At 42.5% G+C, this 19,620-nt stretch overlaps 1 protein-coding gene across 4 annotated transcripts in view; it reads right to left on the bottom strand.

Moving 5' to 3' along the window:
• pde4d (phosphodiesterase 4D, cAMP-specific) overlaps nt 1-19,620 on the bottom strand; it is a 122,976-nt gene that overhangs the window by 38,266 nt on the left and 65,090 nt on the right. Inside the window, exon 1 of one of the 4 annotated variants that reach the window (XM_037259756.1) lies at nt 1,036-1,840. The exons of the other annotated variants lie outside the window; for them this stretch is intronic. Coding sequence (XP_037115651.1) covers nt 1,036-1,124 — 89 coding nt within the window. The 5' untranslated portion in view covers nt 1,125-1,840. Of the gene's footprint in view, nt 1-1,035; nt 1,841-19,620 lie in introns of those variants that run through there. 4 annotated transcript variants of the gene reach the window in all.

The following is a 19,620-nucleotide window of genomic DNA, read 5'->3' as shown; positions in this document are numbered from 1 at the left end:
CCCAAGAATTTCCGAATGGAACCAGTATCGTATTTTTCCAATCGACATCGGAATGGAAATGCCCAACACGGCGCCCCCTTGAGGTTGATGAATTTTGTTTAACTCTTACTGCACAAATGTAATATAAAGAAGAATACCCGATTTTTACTGTTGCTTACACACTATTCTTAAAAAAAAAAAAATCATCCTTCCACTTTAACTGTCCGAGCTTTCTGCCTTTGTTCCGCATGGCTGTTGTGTATAAATGTCTCCAACATGGAGTTGCCTTGGCATTCTTCCTGAGCTACCTGTAAACGCTGATACTGCCATTGTTTTTTTTCAAAATGGCACCAACCTGGGAATGGGACGAAATTGACAGAGAAATGTTCCTACTTCTGGCGTAATATCAGAGGCGTTTTTTAATAGCTTATAAAAGCGCCATTGTTGTTCCCTACTATGAACAGCGTTGAGTCAGAATGGGGATGGTGAAATCAAGGAATTTTCTGGTTTCAGTGGTAGTATGGAATGAGTCAATAAATAGCCCCCGCAGAACCAACCAATCATAATTAGCGTCAGAAGTAATTGTCTTCAACTCTGACTTTTCTCAACTTGCAGACACAACAGAAAAACTACTTCAAATGATGCAAAGATAAACTTGGGTCCATTTACTGGCCGCAGAACGGAACCAATTTGCCTTCACGAAACAGCACTGATATCACAAATCGTCCCTATGCACCTCCTCTCATTTTCAAGCGTATATGGCACACCTGCAGTATTCCCAAAAGACAAACCATTTAGCCTCATTGGGATGACTAACAACCAGACAGCAGGAGAAAGAGCCAACAGCCCAGCAAGTCATTTATCAAGTTTTTTTCCCCCCCCTTGGCTTGTTTGGCTGTTGAAAAGCAGCAAACATCAACTTGTTGCACTTTTTTTCCCCCCCTCCTTGTTTACGTTTGTTGCAGAAGAAAAATAACAGGAAATCTCACAATATGTTTCCTGGCCTGAGATTGCAAGGGGTTGGAAGGGCAGCAGGAGTTATTTGTTGAAACTCACCATATCCAGGAGTGTCTTCTAAAGGGAAAGTGGCTAAGGTGCTTCATGGTTCTGTCACTGGAGACACCTGGACACAGTCCGGGCTTCATGCTCAGGCTGACTCAGCTCTTTTGTCACTCGGATTTGAGTTAGTCTATCCACCGGTGTGGTGTCCCATGCTGCAGTGGTATACCAAACGAGTCCAGCAGACAGCCATAAATATAAGTCTTTGGTTGCAATCAAAAAAAGCACTTAAAAATAAAGTAGCACCTTCAAATTCATGAAAAAAAAAAGCTGCTATAAAAAGGCAGATAAAATCCCAGTGTCCAAACTGCAGCGTATGGACTCCCAGCAGTGCGGCCACCCACGCCGAGCCCTCTGGGCCGCCGCCACCGCCGCTCCTTTTTTCCTCGGTATTCTTCCGGCAAAGGTCTGGAAATGACTGCCCCGCATCCACATGGTGAGCCGGCTTCAGGGAGTCATTCCTCCGGAGAACAGCTGACGGGGGGCAGCGGCGGGAGGAGGAGGAGGAGTGGCGTTAACGTGACCGAGCATGTTGCAAAGCGCTCTGCTTTGTCTCGCTTACTTTCTCAACATCCCGCAGAGGAACGTAAAGAAATAGGAAGGGAGAGAGAGAGGGAGAGGGAGGAGGAAAAAAAACAACAACAATGAACCATCTGAGCCTATCGCTGCTTCCCTCCTACTCCTCCTCCCCGTGTGGGATGTCCTGATCGTGCATAAGAGGGGTGCTTTCTCTCTCCACTTTGCTAAAACCTATTGATCCTCTTACCATTCCTGAGCGACGTGTCTACACATGCACACAGCGGTAGTGTGTACTTAATGTGCACACACGTAAGTTGACACACGTAATTCCGCCCACTTATATCCATCTGCCGCCGCACCTTTCTTTTCTTTGCGGAGTACGCCTTTGTTTGTCTGCCGACGTCATCGCAAGCAAGCAGAGCCGTATTGCTTTGCATTTGTGCGCGTGTGGGTGGAACGCAATAAAAACATGCAGGGGCATGCTTGGAAACATGTTACACAGGATGTTAACTAGCCCCTAACTATTAACCAGAAACAGACATTCCTCTCTTACATCAGCACCTTGGAGCGTCAATTATGCATGAAACCATAAATGCTGGAAGGGGGCCACAATTTTTGCTCATGGAATGGGGGCGGGGGCGCGCATAAAACCACACACTTCCTAACCAGATGTATGACAAAAATGTCATTTTAAATATGTGTCAAAATACAAGCACATGAGTAAAATACATGCTTTTGATATTTCCATTGTTCATAATACATTACTCAATGCATGTTTATCAATGATTTACTACCCTAACCCAAAAAGGAAGCTTTGAAGCAAACAACAAAATAACCACATACTGTGTTTTTTTTCTTCTTCGTGCAAAGGGTTCTCTTACTTAAAAAATACAATTTAAGGGCAGCACAATCCTCCTGAATAGCAAACTGACTCATTTTGTGCATCTCAAAATGCGTAGCATTCCAAATTTGCAAAAGATTACTACGTCCTAAGCGTATCTCAGCCATACTTGCCATCTAGTGGTAAATGGTGAAATTGCAACTTAATACTACAGTCAACTTCTGCATATTGGCATAGTCAGTTTAGATTTTGGGTATTTTGCATTTTTCAGGGGTTTTAATAGGAAATGTCCAAAAGTCAAAATGCATTGCGTTTCCTTTTCATTCAATGCAACCCATAAAAAAGCAACACTCATTCCTTCATTTTCAAAACTATGGTCGACATTTTTAACAGTATGCCCATCAAGCTGTGTCTCAATGGTTGGATTTAAAACCAATTCTACAGGCAAGTCAGTTCTCTATGAATTACAGTGTTTCACCGTGGTACAAAATCCTGCAGCATTCTCGTGAGAACAAGCTCGAACCTATTTAGAGTGTGAAAGAGGGTCATACGTCACGATGTCATTCATAAGCACTGAGGTGTGAAGATAATCCCCCCCAACTGCGTGATTGACACTGATTGCAGAAAGCATGCGTATTTGCGTGCACGCATGCGTTTAGGAATTTGGGTATAAGGGAGTGGTTTGCGAGGAAGTTACGAGTGGAGGTCGGGGTGAGCACACTAAGTGTGTGTGTTGTGCAAGTCATAGCAGTGGCGCGACTCCAGTTGCTTGCGGTCTGAAAAACAGGATCCAACGCTGCTTCTTGCACACTTCCTGCCGACACGCACGTCAGCAGCCTCTCAAACGCTGCCAGGAGTCTAAACCGCCTCGCCGCCTGTGTCGACTTGCACCTCTGGGCTACGCGGGTTGGGTGGGGCAGCTGATGACGGGCGGGGAATCCGCTTGTGGCCAACGTCGAGACCGAGATGCGGTCCCGCAGGGAGACTGTGGCCGGTTTGTGCACGCAAGCAGGATGACTAGTGTCGTAAAAGCGGCGACAGGGAAAACGTTTTCATTTAGGAGGCTTCAAAGGACAGTCGCAAAACTAACAAGACCTCTTCCAAGTCTTGGCTTAAGTAGAAAAAAATTGCGGGGTGCCATATTTGTGTTTATATGTCCCTCCATTCATGTTAATGGTGCGCCATTTACGTCATGGCGACACAGTTAGCAAAAATAGTCAAATAATTGTAGAAATGCCTCCAGCAGTTTGCAACAACTGAATTTACAAATAAATTGATTGAAAGTTAACAACTTATTTCAACACAAGTGTCTATGAATTGAAGTAATTACACTCAACACTTGATTCAATCCATTAATCTGACATGACTATAGAATTTCCTGTATTGCAATTTATTCTTTATTCTTCTCTGACATTTTTTTAGATTTGATTGTTTTAGTGGTGATAGTCATAGACACTGTTTGTCCCTGTATGCCTCTGCTTGTCGTCTTGCATAATCTTAGACGTTTCCCCGGCGGGCTCTTGGCCCCCGATCCACTCAACGCTGGTGAGTTGTCACGACTCATTCTGCCAGTCGACACAAATAGGAAGAGGAAGGGAGTAAAGGCTAAAACAAATATGCTAAAAGTGTGCAGATGTACATAAAGATGAGAGCAGGACTCAGACGAAAAGATGAGGTTTAGGAAAGGTACTTGAAGGGTCAATGACCACTTGTTTTGTAATATTTTCCCAGTCATTTTCAAACAACTATGTCCCTAGCAGGAGAACAATGGACAGTATCGTTCGTCAGAAAACGCCTGCGTCCCATCGCATTGGTGAACCGGCACTCCCGTGTGACCCTGGGCGCCCCAATGAAAAGAGGCGGGATTACACAGCCGAACAAGTCGGTATTGATTTCACGTTAGCAAAGAATTTAACCTCGTACGCTGTATCTCGAACTTCCATCGATCACGGAGCGGAGACTTGACAGAATGACACCGCGACTGGTCATGTGACCGCTTTTGTAGCAGGTGAAATGCAATTAATTCAACAACACGGGTTGCCGGGTTTTACAATAGTCCCAACGTACACAGTTCATAAAAACCTACATGTTGATAATGCCAGGGCTGATGTTAATAAAAACACTTCAATACTCCAGATAAGATCCAAATGCAAAAGTGATGCTCCCCAGGGAGGTGAAAAAAAGTGGAACCAGGTACACACTTAGCTCCTTTGAGGAAGGTCGGCTGTCCGTCATTTGTAGGTGTGCTGCTGTGCAAAAAGCCCAGAGGCACCAGCCCTCCTCCTTGCCATTCACACAAGTATATGTGATGGCATTTCAGCAAATGGTAAGTCATTCCCCGTTGGAGGCAGATATTTGTAATCAGATCAGCATCGACTGGGGGGGGCACTTTTGAGGCGACAAGGAGGCTTGAAGGGCCATCTGAAGAATATCAAGAAGGATTAAGTGGCAAGAGAAGAAATTGCTCACTTGATAAGTAGGGGAACAGCCCCCCCCTACTCTCTCTTTGATTTTATGGCCTTTATGGCTTTTTTTCTTTTATTCCAAAAAAGAAAATCAGCTTCAAAGAGCTGCCGGATTTTACAGATGGAGCACTTTTTAGTAACTCATAAAAGGAAAGGAAGCAGGAAGCTTTGGAAGTGTAAAGCTGACACTTTCACCTTGTCTACTTGTCATATCACCACAAAGACAGCTAAGTGTTTGTATTTGGTCATGGTTCCATTTTACATTAGGGCCAGTTTGACGAGTTTGCAGGTACTCAATTTGCATTTTTGGGTTTTCTCCGAGCGTTTTCTTCCTTCCACATTCGGAAAAACATCCATGTTCAGTCAATGGATGGATGGGTGGGTGGATGGATGGATGGATGGATGGATGGATGGATGGATGGAAACGCTACATACATTTTTCAGCCAATAACAGAGGATAGTTTCCAAAAGAAAAGCAGAAATAGGCAAATTTGTGAATAGCAAATAGGCGGGGGATTGCCGACTGTACGTATATGTTGAGTATAAATGTACAATATGTCTACATGTTTCTCATTCACACAGGCACTGTTGCATGTGCACTTTTTCCCAATTTCCCTGCCCATCAAGCAGTGCACCCCAGCACCTCCATTTCTCAGCTCCGTTTTTCAAGCCCTCCAAAAATAGACTCCTCCTGCATTGCACCAACGTTGTGTCACTGGTGCGGTCGAGACACTCGGGCTGACTTTTTTCCCCTTTGCGCCGACTGACTCGTGCTGGCCTTAATCACCGGGCTGCATGGACTGATCGTCAATGTGAGCGTGATTAGTAATTCCACAGGGGGATGGTACAGCCCACTCGTGACCCTGTGATACAGTAATTACCAGGAGCTAGCGAGGAAATTACATCCAGTCTTGGTCTCAAAGAGAAACGATAAATTGAAATCAATTAGTTATCCTGTTGATATGGGACCCAAGAGGTGATGTTGATGGGACACTTCATCCCGTACAACCCTGGAATGTGTAGTTTTATTGCTCCATGATACTGGTAGAGCAGACTACTTATGTTGTTAGCATCTGTGCTAATCTTCGACTAGATATGACGTTATAGCTTACATAAGGTATGTTAGTACATTTGTTGGCTTGACTTCATTGGCTTTATTTTCCCTTCCTGTGCTTTAAAAGCACTTGAGGATTAAAAACAGGAAGCGGAAAAAAAATCACAAACACGATGAATACTCATACTGATATTAGTATGGAGTATTCAGACCGAGACACATTCGAAGGAATTTTGAGGGCATTTTGTGCAAAAGAAATGAATCATGGCTTTTTGGGTCCTGTTTTTTTCCCACTGCCTTAAATTCCGTTCAAGGGCATGAATTATGAAGGCGGAAAGAACAGCACACGGGAAGTGCGTTGTCAATGTACATGGGGGCGGATATGTGTGACATTAAACTGTTAAAGTAATTACAGGTTAGGTGGATCTTTGTGGGATATAAAATTATCTTCCAGGCAAAAAAAAGCTACGTTTAATTTTCTGTCTACAAAGTGCGGAAGAAAAAACATAAGACTGAGAGGCACATTCACTTCTACACCGATCCCTAAAATCATCCACGTTAGTGGTCTAGAATATTAGTGGACCGGCTTGTTTTTTTTCTCGGCTAGGTTATGTGGCAGTTCTGTTTTCTGCGTCACAGAAGTGCTGCGAAAAACTCTGCGACAAATTGCAAACTAGTTCAAATTGCAAAAGTCACCTACGATGTGAACCACTACACTACGGACAATTCCGAGAGAAGACGAATGGTCGCTGAAGCAAAATGGAGACTGCTGTTTAGTAGCCTCAAGTGATCTGCTTGGAAGTGTGCGCTGGCCTGCCAAGGTGGTAAAATTGGTCGCAATTGAATTGGAAAAAAACAGCGGTCAACAAACATTCAATTAGCAGAATAGGGCCATTGTAGATTAAATCTAAATGAATTAACTCTTGGAGTAAGACTCACAGAGCGGTCCGCTATCAGTATTGCTGTGGGCTTTTCTCTGTGCAGATGCGGCGGGCGGGGTGTTGTGGATTTTGTGTCTTGACAAGATGTGACAGCAGCGACTGAGGGGCACACAGCAGCGACCCGGCCACCCTTCTACGTGTGTGCGTGTGTTCATGCGTGCGTGCCTATGCGGTCATGGCTCCTGTGACATTTAAAAGTCAAACTTTCACCTCCTTTTCATTCACACATCGTCTTTACCCAAATGAAGCTCGACTGTCAGTCCCCTGGGATCCCTGGCAGACTGGGGTGACATGGACTGGGATGACAAAGGCATGCTAGCATGTTTGTATGACCCCGGACACCACATTAACTATATACAGTAATGCTCAGCTCCTGAGCAATACATTTTTTGCATTGGATCTCATTAGACCGAATGCTAAATGAATGTTGTGACCGCTGAGTGTATGCTACATAATGCAAAGCACTTAAGAGTATGCACCTCCTGCGGCCACATGTTAATATTTTAGTGGGAGCCTCATGCCCCCGGTGTGTAGCATCACCAGGTCCCCGATGATGTCATCAGTTCAAGGCATAGAGAAATAGAGAGCCTCCCCGCAGAGATCAACAGTGTCATGTTGCGGCTATTATTGTTCGCCCAAGTAAAATGACCGAGCCAGCACCTGCGGCACCTATGCTCTACTTTTATTCCATTTTCCATATTTTATCTACTGACTGATGGATTGATTCCATGTATGGTTTTGTGGACTTACTCAACGTTATTTAAAGACTATTCCAACAACAACAACAAAACACGATGACAGCAAAGAAATATAAGAGCTCACTTCACATTAACATTTTGTAAACAGGAGGTCGAATGTTGCACAGTCAAAGTTGTTCAAAAGGAGCATTGGTTTAAGAGACCACTGAAAGTGAACGAGGAGCGAGCATCGTTACGTAACGGCGAGGAGCGAGCGGCATGGGAGCAAGCAGAGGGAAGCTCCCGGGCTTCTCTGCGAGTCGCAGTATGACGCATTGCCCTGGCACACGTGCACACGCACACAAAACATGGGCACACACACACACAGAAACTGCAGCACGCGTTCAGCCGAGCTACTCCCAACCTTTCCTCGACACGACGAAATCAACGCCGCTGTGCTGCAACGGGTGTGACACATGATGGCCGTTCAAGCGATGAATTATTTAACACGTGTGCACCACAGTTATAGATTTACATCCATGTCTTATTTAACAAGTGGGGATTAAGGGAGTGGGTGGTCTGACTGCAGTGCGCTGGGGTTGAAGACATCCTAGTGTGGAACCTTTATGGTGGAACGCCACAAAGGTCGTACAAAGTGAAAAATGTCAACAAAGTGTTGAGGGGAAATATGCTCAATGCAAATGATCTAGTAAGATAAGATGAAGTATCTTAAATCAAGAACTGGCTGAAGAGCGTTTCAATTGATTCAAGCCATTTTTCAAAATCTATGTACAAACTTGACATTTTTATTATCGATAATGAGTAGGTTTCGTTTCAAATACGAAATACCATCATTCTATAAGGGTAGGTCGGTGATTCTCAAAATGAGGCGCTGCCTCTAGTGGTTTGTGAAGACACTGCATAAGTTCAGTTGTATTTAACTTTTAGGCTCAATACAGTTGCATTGACTGAATGCTGGAGCAGATATGTTAAAATTTACAATTAATTTATTATGATAAGCAGCTTGGCGTGAAGGGGGGGGGAATGAAACAATGTCTTCCAGGAGTACATGCAATTATGATAGTAAAATATGAATACATGAGAAATGTAGAGCTTCCGTTGAGATGAAGCTCTTCATTCATCACAAATACATTTAAGTGTCGATCATTTGTTTGCACTTTTTTCCAGCAGCGTCTCCACGCACTTTAAGGCAGATCTCCAGGAATCCGTGTCGCCTTCGCAAGCTATTTTTACATTTGTAAACTCACGCGCGCAGCAACCCTGAGACGAGGCGGATCGATTGATGAGCCATGTGACAAAAAAGCTGCATCGCTCCCCACCTGGAGCGCAGGCGTGGGCCGCCGCAGAAGACAACGTGGCATGATCAATATCCCGCAAGTTAATGAGTCATAACCTCAGAATCTGATTAGATAAACAGATTAGCAGCCAACCACAACATCGCCAGCGGGCGGAAAGAAACACACACTGCAGTTTAGGCGAGAGAGGCAACCCCTTGTTTTCATAATTCTGACTTGTGTTTTTTAAGTTTATGACCGAATTCCTCAGTTAGTGGCCCAACTCTAGTCAAAATAAATATTGCTCTCGAAATACTGCAGCTTATTATTTTTGTTGTTATTTTGTTTTAAATCGACAAATCGCACGAGTTGATGGTGTTGAAAATAAATAACGGCATATTGTGTATGGAAAACATTTTGACTGAGCGAAGACAATTGTACTATCACAACACTGCAGGGCTGGAGGAAAATAATAATTAAAACGTTCAGCCCTTCATAAATAATAATGATACATTTTACTATACCCATTAAGTGGTATAAAAAATTTGACAAAAATCCTCTCCACCCTTCTACATTTGAGAAGATCACTATGTGAGGAAACATGGTGTCAGTGAAGCACTACTGCCTAGAGTTCTTGGTGATGCTGATATTTATTAATATGCCACCTTATATAACGCTTTTTAAAATCAATATTCAACAGACTGAAGCATCCAAGTGAAGCAGATGACTGCATGCTTTACCTTTAGGGGCACCTCATGCTCACTTCAGCAACTTACCTATAAAAAGAAGAGAAGAAGGGAAGAAGGGTGGAATGGGAGAGAGAAATAAAGAGAGAGGTTAATCCATCCACTCCAGTCAAGTGTAATTTGTGCTGAAACAAGCATGGGAGCACATTTGAGATGACTGGAGCTAGCCCTTGACCCCCTCAGCGTAATGGACACCACGCACACACTTAGAGGGAGACTCTATCAATTCACTGCAGTGGTGAGAAAACATCTTTCTTTAGCTTCCTGCACTACGGCTTATTGATCGAGTCGAGCCGAGCCTTTCGCGTTGCTCTGCGCTCACCCGCCTTCGTTATCAGCATCGCTCGAATAAAAATAGAATGATATGTCTGCAATGGGAGAAAGTGTGTGTGGGGGGGAATCGTGGACTTGTATGATAATTTCAGATACTTTTGAAGTGTAATGAAATCTATAAAAGAACAAGAACCAGTGGAACATTTCCCTGAGGGTTCGACAAATTTGCTTGAAAATTGCTGTGCAAAGGTTTTGGTTTCAGTCAGGCTCTTAAGTGTTGGCTCCGCACTTACTAAGAGTCTGGTAGATATTAAACAATTATTCAATTTGTTTATTGCCACTCCCAGTCGAATATTACTTTGCAGTTAAACATAAAAAGAATCACAAATTGCTTTTATAACCAGAGTGTTAACTTGAAAGTCTGCTAGCTCAATGATAATACAGAATATAAAGCTCCATCGATGGGGTAGAGAAAGTAGCATCCATCGTATAGTAATTGTTAATTTTTAAACAACGTACCGTCAAAAAATTGTTATTTTTGGTATCAATGTCAATCAGATTAGTGTATTGATTTCTTAACACCAATACATAAACTCAACTTTTAGTAGCAAAGAAAAAAAATCCTGGTTCTACTCTTCATTTTGCATTATTTTTAGATTAAATCCTGCATTTTTAGTGCACAGCACGACTACACGAGCACCAATGAGGCAGTCGACAGGACAAATGTGATACCATTGTGGCTTTTCTATAGCAGCCGTGTGGAGTGAAGCTTGGGAACGGGAAGTAAGATAAAACTAAATGGGTACATGGCTATTTTTCATTCATAAAGACCCAGCATGATGTGTATTGTCTTTTACCTCTACACCGCCAACCTTTAAGAGAGGTTAATGGTTGCTAGGATACATAAGGTAATGGAGAAATAATGGCTTATATACAGCAGTCAGAGAATGTAGCTTGTGTATACACTCAATTTGGACATACACAAACAATTTAAAAAGTATGGGTAATCAACATTTAGAACCATATTTTTCACCTTCAGAAGCTTATTTTCAGCTTGTCCATTTTTTTCCCCATCATTTCTCATATCAACAAATTGGTGCACAAAGATGCATCCGCCATCTTTGGAACATGCTGTCAATCGATTGTGCAGCCATGGATTTTAATGATTTCTTTTAACAGTTGGATGCATGTTAGCTACACCCGAACAAAAGCCGCCTCACGTGTTGCTTTTTGACCGCATACCGTACGAGATGCACGTGCATTTCAAGTGCACAGACTAATAGGACGAGCCTCTCCAGAGACCAAATCCTAACGAGGCTCGTTACCGTGGTGACGAGATACTTGGCCGGGGGGATTTACAGCATCAAATAGTCGTCACCTTCAAAGAGTGCAGTCCTAAGTGAAGGGTGACAGCTTGCGTCTAACAAAACAGATGCAGCGAACAGGTGTGCGCGCCTCATTACGCCCGGCGTTCCATTACGACCCATTTTAATCACTTGCATGAGAAACGGGTGCGGCGTGCACAGTACGAATACTCGTGGAATACTTGAAACAAGAATCAGTACCTTTGCCGTCTCATATCAGATGCATTGTAAATGACAATAAGATGCGGTCATAAGGTACAGAAACAAAGGGCTCCATGTATAAGCGGTGCTTGCTTAAGAACTTAAGCTCCATAACAAATAAAGAGAGCAGACCCAAGCTCCGCTCTAATCGTAGCAGCTTACATTATTTTCCTCACAATTGGGAAGCCACTGTTTGCCGTTTTCCCACCCTTGGCAGACATCCTCCGCCCTCTCTCGACACACTGTCGACGCAAACAGGTCCATTGAGGGGGAGCGTTTTTGGGGGAAATTGTTTTTAAACACAGCATATCCCCATAAAAAAATGTTTTAACACTGCATGTTATAGTGCACATCTCGTTACATACTTTGGTAGGTTCTGCTGTTTTGGTTAGCACAGTTCAAATGGCCTCAGCTGCCCGTGTCCGTCTGTCTCTCTGAACTTATGACAGTTCGTACCTGACCTGTTTCGCAGATGAGAGGAGGAAGACGTTCATTTGCGATATTCACTGTGACAACATTATCGGCAAACGTGTGATGGGTGAGTTGTGTAACTGTCTCTCATGCATCATTAGAACTGAATAAATATTTCATGAAAGAGCCAATCAATGCTCATTGACATGTAAGAAAGTGTGCAGACTGTAAATGTGTTAAATAATTATTTTTTTTGTATATAGATTAAAGGCGTTGACTGTGTTGTGAGCATCCCGCAAATTTTGAGGATTAGAGGTTGCGAGTCTGCAGCAAATGAGTCACAAGGATTACAATTTCATACTGAGAGATGTAATAATGTTACGTCGCTGGCTCACTTTCCCGCCCTGCGCAAGCCAGCAACAAAAACAAATAAATGCAGGGGGGGAAAAAAATGGGATTACAGTTGTCAAAATCTCTCGGGTGTGTTTCAGCCTCCAAATGGGAGCAGTTTGCAGTCACAATTTGAAGACGCTCATTACTGTGAAATGACCCAGTACGTCTTTTTAAAGGTGTTTATAAAAGCCGTGCAGAGAGTCTCAACCTTACATAAATCATAGGAGTGTGCTGCTTAGAAAACGTGAAATATTTCCTTTGTGATAACAAAAAACCCTCCAGATCTGATTAACGTCGCAGCGTGTTCCATCTGTATGAATAATACAGACGCTGTACCAATTTAAGTAATGAGATTCAAATATAAAAATTTGTTTGAGCTCAGTATGGATTCCAGCTATTTTTTCTCACGACGAGCCGATTCATAGCTGACGCTCAAAAGTCACACGGCAAGGCTGAGAGGTCAGCGGGGTCATTGAAGTTCAACCCGCCGACGTTTGTCGAGAATCAAGCGTGTGATTTACGGGCCGAGTCTCCGCCATCGGCGTTGCCTTAGCGCATTACCTTGTTCCTGACTCTACTTGTAATTACGCTTTGTGTGATGTTGCTAGTATAATGTTCTTTACAGCCTCCTGCAAGAATGTGAAAATCTGAGAAAATAACATGTCAGACTGTACAAAGACAAAGATTATTATTCCGTAGTCCGGAATAAACCAAAAAGTCAATGGTGGCTATGACATCAATCATGTTTTCATTTTACTCTCCGATTCGTAAACCCGGCATTCTCGCTTGCTTCCTCTCTTCTTCCTCTCTGGCTCCAGAGATAAGCTTTCTGTCAAATACCAATTTCGAAAGAAGATTACGCATTTCTGGCTCTCAAATCAATTTGATCCACTCCGCCGCAACATGAAGACAAGCGCACGCACACGCACAGAAATGCATCACGAAGCACGGGCAAGTTGTTGCATGACAACTCCCTAATCAAACATGGCACAAGTAGCTGCTGCATGATTCCAGAGTCAAATATTAAGGTGCTGGATATTACTTTTTCAATCTGCTATCATTATTTCAACACAAAATGGCTGTATGTTTTTGGTGGAAGGATCTTTCCGATGCATACGGTTGAGAAGCTTTAGGAATTGAGGCTGCATAGAAAAAAAAGGATGGTTAAGGTCACGGAAGAGCCAATTGGGATGTTTTGACCAATTTTATTATAGAAGCTTTTCTCCTCAGTGTAATTTTTTTTTCCCTGTTTGGATTTCATCAAGATCTAACCTCAGGCCAAGAAAAAGAGGGAAGGAATGAAGGAAATCAATAAGACAATCAGCTGCGAGGAATAGCAACGCAGGTGTTGGAACGCAACAGCATCCAACATGCATCGACAGATGAAGTAAATACTTAATGCCGCAGGTATGAGGAGGAGTTCACATCCAAGAGTTGTCAGCAAGAGTCGGCGACATGGACAGGAGAGAAAAATCAATGAGCGGGACGCACGTGACAAGGCCCGCTGGGGAGCATCCAAAAAGCAACAGCTCGCAAAGAGGCACGTGGGATCCTGGAGAGCAGGGGTGGCCCGTGCGCTCGCATTCTCTGGAACGATGTCAACTTCTGTCGTTGCCATGGCTATAGCGGCGGCATGCAGCATTAGCGCCACTGCTGCGGCTGCTGGCGGAGATGTACTGTGACTGCAGGTCATTCAGAGTTCACCCTGAGAGAATGTTCCTCTCTTGACTGTATTCCGACTGCTGTGTTAACACAAGATGGATTTGTTTAACTATTTAACATGTACATCAAAAACATGTGGATGGAAACGGCATCTTGTAAAAAAAAATATTTATAGGCGTTGCGGGCTTTTCACAGCGGGTAAGGACTCAGCCCAGCTGCAAATAGCGAGAAAAAAAATGTTTTTTTTAAATTAACTACTCCTGACTGTCCACTTTAAACTTAAATCTGATGTCTTCTCCTTTCCAGGTACCATAACACTCGCCCTACCTCAAGTGTTGCAATAAAACACTCTTGAAGCAAACACAACAGATTAAAAGGATATTTTCAGATACACCTCTGCACATTTTGAAGCGTGCACATCCATTTGTGCTCTTGTATTTGTGCATGTTGTGGGTGGGATGTGATGTAACTGTTGTCTTGTGTGTTTTCCTGTTTCCTTGTTTACTTGATGTGTGGGCATTACTGCAGCGCATGTTGCCAAGATACTGAGCCATTTGGGATTAAGGAAATGTTCTTGAGTTTGCTATAAAATCTCACCAGGAGACCAAAACAATTTCAATTCTAAGCCTTACATATGATCAACAACCATTTTGCAACATGTCAGGTTAATAAATGACTCCCCTCGAAGTTGGTTTTAAGGCTCCATCGCGAAAGCCGTGTGAGGTGATCCAAGGTCCATCTTCTGTTTTTAAGTATAGGTACCTGAACTAATCTTTCCACTCCAGTTCAATTCCCAGGCCAGACGCTGCACTTACCTGGCACTGCAACACATCATCATGTGAATTATGTATGATAACATACTATACCTGAAAAGCTGCATTGGAAAATATATAATTTAAAAGTTTCAATATAGAAATTGTACAAACTCTGGGGAAAAAAAGTTTTGAAAAAATATTGTTCGCACTGTGTGGATTACATCCATCGGTTTTCTACTGCTTACCCTGTTCAGTGTGAAAGGTAAGTTGGAAACGATCCCAACTGACTTTGGGTGAAAGCAACACAAAGTTGTTCCACGGACCAAATTCATTTATTTATTTTTATTTATTTTCATACATTTAAGGTCAAACTTAATGACAATATTTAAAAAAAAAAAAAGAATCTTGTCACGACCAGTTCCAGACCTGAAGACGAGATCGTTTGGCCGTCACGGCTGGAAACACATGCAGCCTGACTGCCAGGACCAAAATGAACCCTGGCCCAAGATGATAACCACAACAATTAAAAATCACTATTCAATAAACTCAAATCCTCAGATGTGTTCTACAGCTGTCACAGCTGTGAAGAGAAAAACTTCAAAGATTTCTGCCAGAGGCTGACAGCATTCATCCCAAATCACCAAATCCACTTGAACCTTTTCCTCTTCGACACATTACACATACTTAGTTGCACTCCTTAAAGCCATCTGCTCAGTCACACATTAACGTGCTGTTCAAACATCTGTCAGGGTACAAAACTCTTTAGAAACATAGCTAAGTTGAGTTGAACTAAATCCAAAGGTTACGTTACCTGTTGTATATAAGTCTTGTATTGAAGCTTTCAGAATAATAAGAAAAATAAGAAATAAGAGGAAGATAATAATAAGAAAAAAGGCACGATATAGCATTTACCTGCAAATGCAATCGATAGGTTTCCATGTCTGGAACATGCCAAGGATCAGGAAGTACAACATAACATACTTATCACATGCATACATTTTTATTGGAGTATTTTTTTCCATCAAGATCTGAGAAATGTGATTTCAGGGAGTGTTCCAACAGAAAGTTAGACCTAGAATGTCTCGATTATGAGGCAGATGTGCAAAACCACTATTCCACTACACTGCCTCTGCCCTTCTCCGCTCACGTATTGACAAATTGAAAAAAAAATAGATAAATAATTCTTCAGTGAACCCATCATGCATGTTTTTGGAATGTGGGGGAAAAAAGCTGGATTACAAACCTCAGAACTCTGACGCAGACGTGCTAACCACTCAACCACTGTGCTGCCCACCAACATTCAACTATAGCACAAGTGAAAAACGTTGTCATGGAATTTTCTCAATACTGCAGCTATTATTTTGTGAGGTCAAATACATGACAGTGATTTTAAAACGTGTTTTAATGTTTGATGTGATTTTCCCCTGTCGAGAAGCAAACTTGTTGCAGAGTAGTAACCTCGCACACTCGCAGAGCGCCGCTCATTTATCACCACGTGAACCGCCGAAGCAATTCAATCAAAACGAGGGAGTGCATCAGAGGCAGAGGAGACGGCGGATGAGTGGTAATCAGAACAGGTTCTGACAAAAACAAGAGTGCACACAAGTAATCCACTGGCGTACACAAACATGCATTCATTGCATGTGTATATGAGAATAATGCACACAGACAAAAGACGCCAGGTGTATTTACACAGGCATGTTTGCATGCACATAAAAGACACGGCGTTAAAAAAAAAAAAGGATATTGGGAGGTCGCTGTGAAAAACGATCAAGGGATGACATAAATGGCAGGACAACACAGGGGACATCTGCATGTAAATTGTACATGCAAATGGTTAAGAGCGGCCACAGGAGGACGATCCACCCCATAGGTCATAGTTGAACAAATAACCAAACACCTTAGACGCCAGCTGCTTTCCTGTCCAAAGAACATTCTCGCCACATAAAAAAATGACACAAATATTCAATGCGAAAAAAAATTCCATGACATTTTACAAATTTAACTTTCTTCCATATTTCTCAATTTAGTTTTCTTTTGGTATTTTCTTAGACAGGCACAGGTAGAAAGGGGGTGTTTACGCCGTAGTGGGAGGCAACACAGCCGACTTGGTTGGCAGCCTCGCTTCATTCCCTTAAGATTCAGCTCAGGGAGAAGCGCATGTACACATTGAGATTGACACTCGCATTCATGGTCAGCACAATATCCTTGAGTGCCCACAAAAGTGCCTATGAATAAAATCAATGATTAGAGACATCTTTTCATCTGAAGCACTTCCTCTGACATCGGTTCTACTTGAGTCTTTACTAAACAGTCGCCTTGTCCAACAAACTGTGCAATGCCACCATCCATCATTAGACGCACACTTATCCTAATTAGATACCTTTGCTGGATAAGTTGAAACACATGAGCAGGCACTGAACGTTTTGGACCATCTATGTCTTATCATTCCTTAACAAGCTTAGGCAGTCATTTTATAGGCAACCGTGACCAATGGAGTCAAGCCAAAGCAATATATCATTAAGGCTTCTCACCTTCCAGATAATAAGACCCCACTCAACTAAATGTGATAACAAAAGCCTTAGGGAACATTCAACTTTCATTTTTGGTCACGCAACGTTAAGTCGCTCCTCGGAGATGAGATAGGATATGTGGCAAATGATGGAGTTATATAGTCTTTATCTTTGAACGGCGATAACGACGTAAGGCTAAAACGATGATGTCGTCAAGAAACGACACTACGTTAAAAGCTCCCCGACACTTATCTACGCGTCACACGCTTGATTCCTCAGACTATTTCTCTAGTCGACCGCGTTAATCATGGCCGCAGCTAATCAGTTGCTAAATTCTTTCTTTGCAATTAACTTTTAGTCAGAGTGGTACCAGTGAAATGTAGCAGTGCAAAAAATGACAAAGATGAATCACGGATATGCATACCGATTTTTTTTTAATTTAGCCGAGCCATTAATTTTGAATTTTAATCATAATGTTGGAAGAAGAGTTACAAATGATATTAACCTGTCACGGATTGACAGTGAGCCAACTTGCATGAATCGCTCCACAACAAAAATAAAAGCCTCAAACTGTCTACGTTTCCATATTCAAATGTAATTTAAAAATAGAAGCAATGGGGGATGTGTATGTGTGTGTATGGTGCAGTGGCCACTGGCAGAATCTTTCCGTCATTGGGTTGAATCAAACAAGATATCAGCATATCAAAAAAGCCTTTGATGAAGCCCTGCAGCTGGGCGCATTCAAGGCGCATTCACTCTTGTCACACTTTAATTAAACGCGTCGGTGTGCTAACCTCAGCCGAGACACCTTGGTGTGTCTGCACCAGTTGACATCCACTCATTGTCAAAATGTCTACCATGTGACCTTTGTATTTCCGAAAAACACGGAGTACAGCCAAGTACAGACTGCTCTATTCTGCCCGAGTATGTCGAGTAAAGCGTCATTTCAGATATCTGCCACATCATTTCACCTCGTCATTTTTGTCGAAGCATTTATTGACACAACTACAAAGAGTACTTGACGTTTATTCTTGAATATACTTTTCTAATAGTATGTTTTGTAATCATATACCCCCCCCAAACAGGATGTGCCTGTTTGCGGTTGCTATTGTTTAAGTGGAAAATTAAGGAAATCTGCCCCCCCCACCACGTGTGAGTTATATAACATTAACATTGTGCGACTCTTTTTTTTTTTTTTTTTCTCTTTGCTTTTAATGTAGATTGCCACCAAAGTGCTACTGTCTTGTGTTCAGGTTCATTTGCAACTTATCAAAATGACACGAGCACTTTATTGAGCATCACGCGTCTGCCGTGACTGTCGCAGGATAGAACGCCCGCACTTCAATAACTCATTTCCTCCAGTAAAGGTCACATTTTGCAGCCATTGTTTGGTACACGCCCGCCCTGCAGGGATCAGACAGACAGACCCCGATTTTGTCAACAACGCAACAGTGTGGATAAAGCGGCTTCTCTATATAGGTTTATTTTCAGAGTTAATACTGGTGAGCCAATTTAAATTCTGTTGCGGCAACTATGAAGATATGAATGGAAATATCAGGATTTTTTTTTCCTAACGATGATATTTATCTTTTTTATTCTACCATGAATTTTAATTTTAAATTTGCATTGGCTGATCCACCAACAGCGTGTGTTGTCCACCTGACACAACAGTTGAGTAAATAACCCTCAGCCTATTTGATCAAATGTGGTAATGAAATCCGAACTATTACAACAATAGACAGCGGCACTTTTCTTTCCCCTGAATTCTCTCTTATCTTATATCGACCATCACCGTCTCTGTCACAAGTACACAAAGTCAAAGCTGAGTCACACAAACATGACTAATCCCCGATCGCCAGACAGAACAAGTCAATGCGTGTCTGTGATAGCGTGCAGCATCACGAGCAAAATCGTGTATGCCCAATCTGTCCGTCTTTGTCAAACGACGTGATGATACAAAAGCAGCAGCCGCAGACACAGCAGAAGCATCGCCGCACATAAATATATGTATATGCAAATCATTTATTCTCCTGGGCCGAGAGGACTGTTTGAGCTGATAAAAACTCGATGAATCCTCGTTTCTTTGCCGCGACCTCAAAAGAAGCTGATTACTTGAAGAAGAAAAACATGTGCTACACCTTTAAAATGAAAGGATGAGCATGAGCATGGACTGACTGCAAGGCCCAAACAACGGGCGACGTGGCCCTGAAGAGACTATTAATAGAAATGGCACAATCAAAAGGTAGCTATAGAGCCTGTGGAGAAAAGGAGCGGATGGCTATGGTTATGAATAAAGAAAGAAAAGAAAAGATCCTCTGCAGCGAATGACAGGACGTACAGAAAGTGGATCATCTTGTAAACAATTGATAGTATCATCATAAATATCTTTCAATAAAAGGAGATTTTACAAATTCAAAATGAGCCACTGCTTAAGCCGCCCATCAGTACAGCGGCAGGGGCCAATGCAGAGCA

Source organism: Syngnathus acus, chromosome 9 (assembly GCF_901709675.1).
Source record: "Syngnathus acus chromosome 9, fSynAcu1.2, whole genome shotgun sequence".
Classification (NCBI taxonomy): domain Eukaryota; kingdom Metazoa; phylum Chordata; class Actinopteri; order Syngnathiformes; family Syngnathidae; genus Syngnathus; species Syngnathus acus.
The sequence above is the reverse complement of the archived record's forward strand: the minus strand, read 5'-3'. Positions and strand labels throughout refer to the sequence as shown.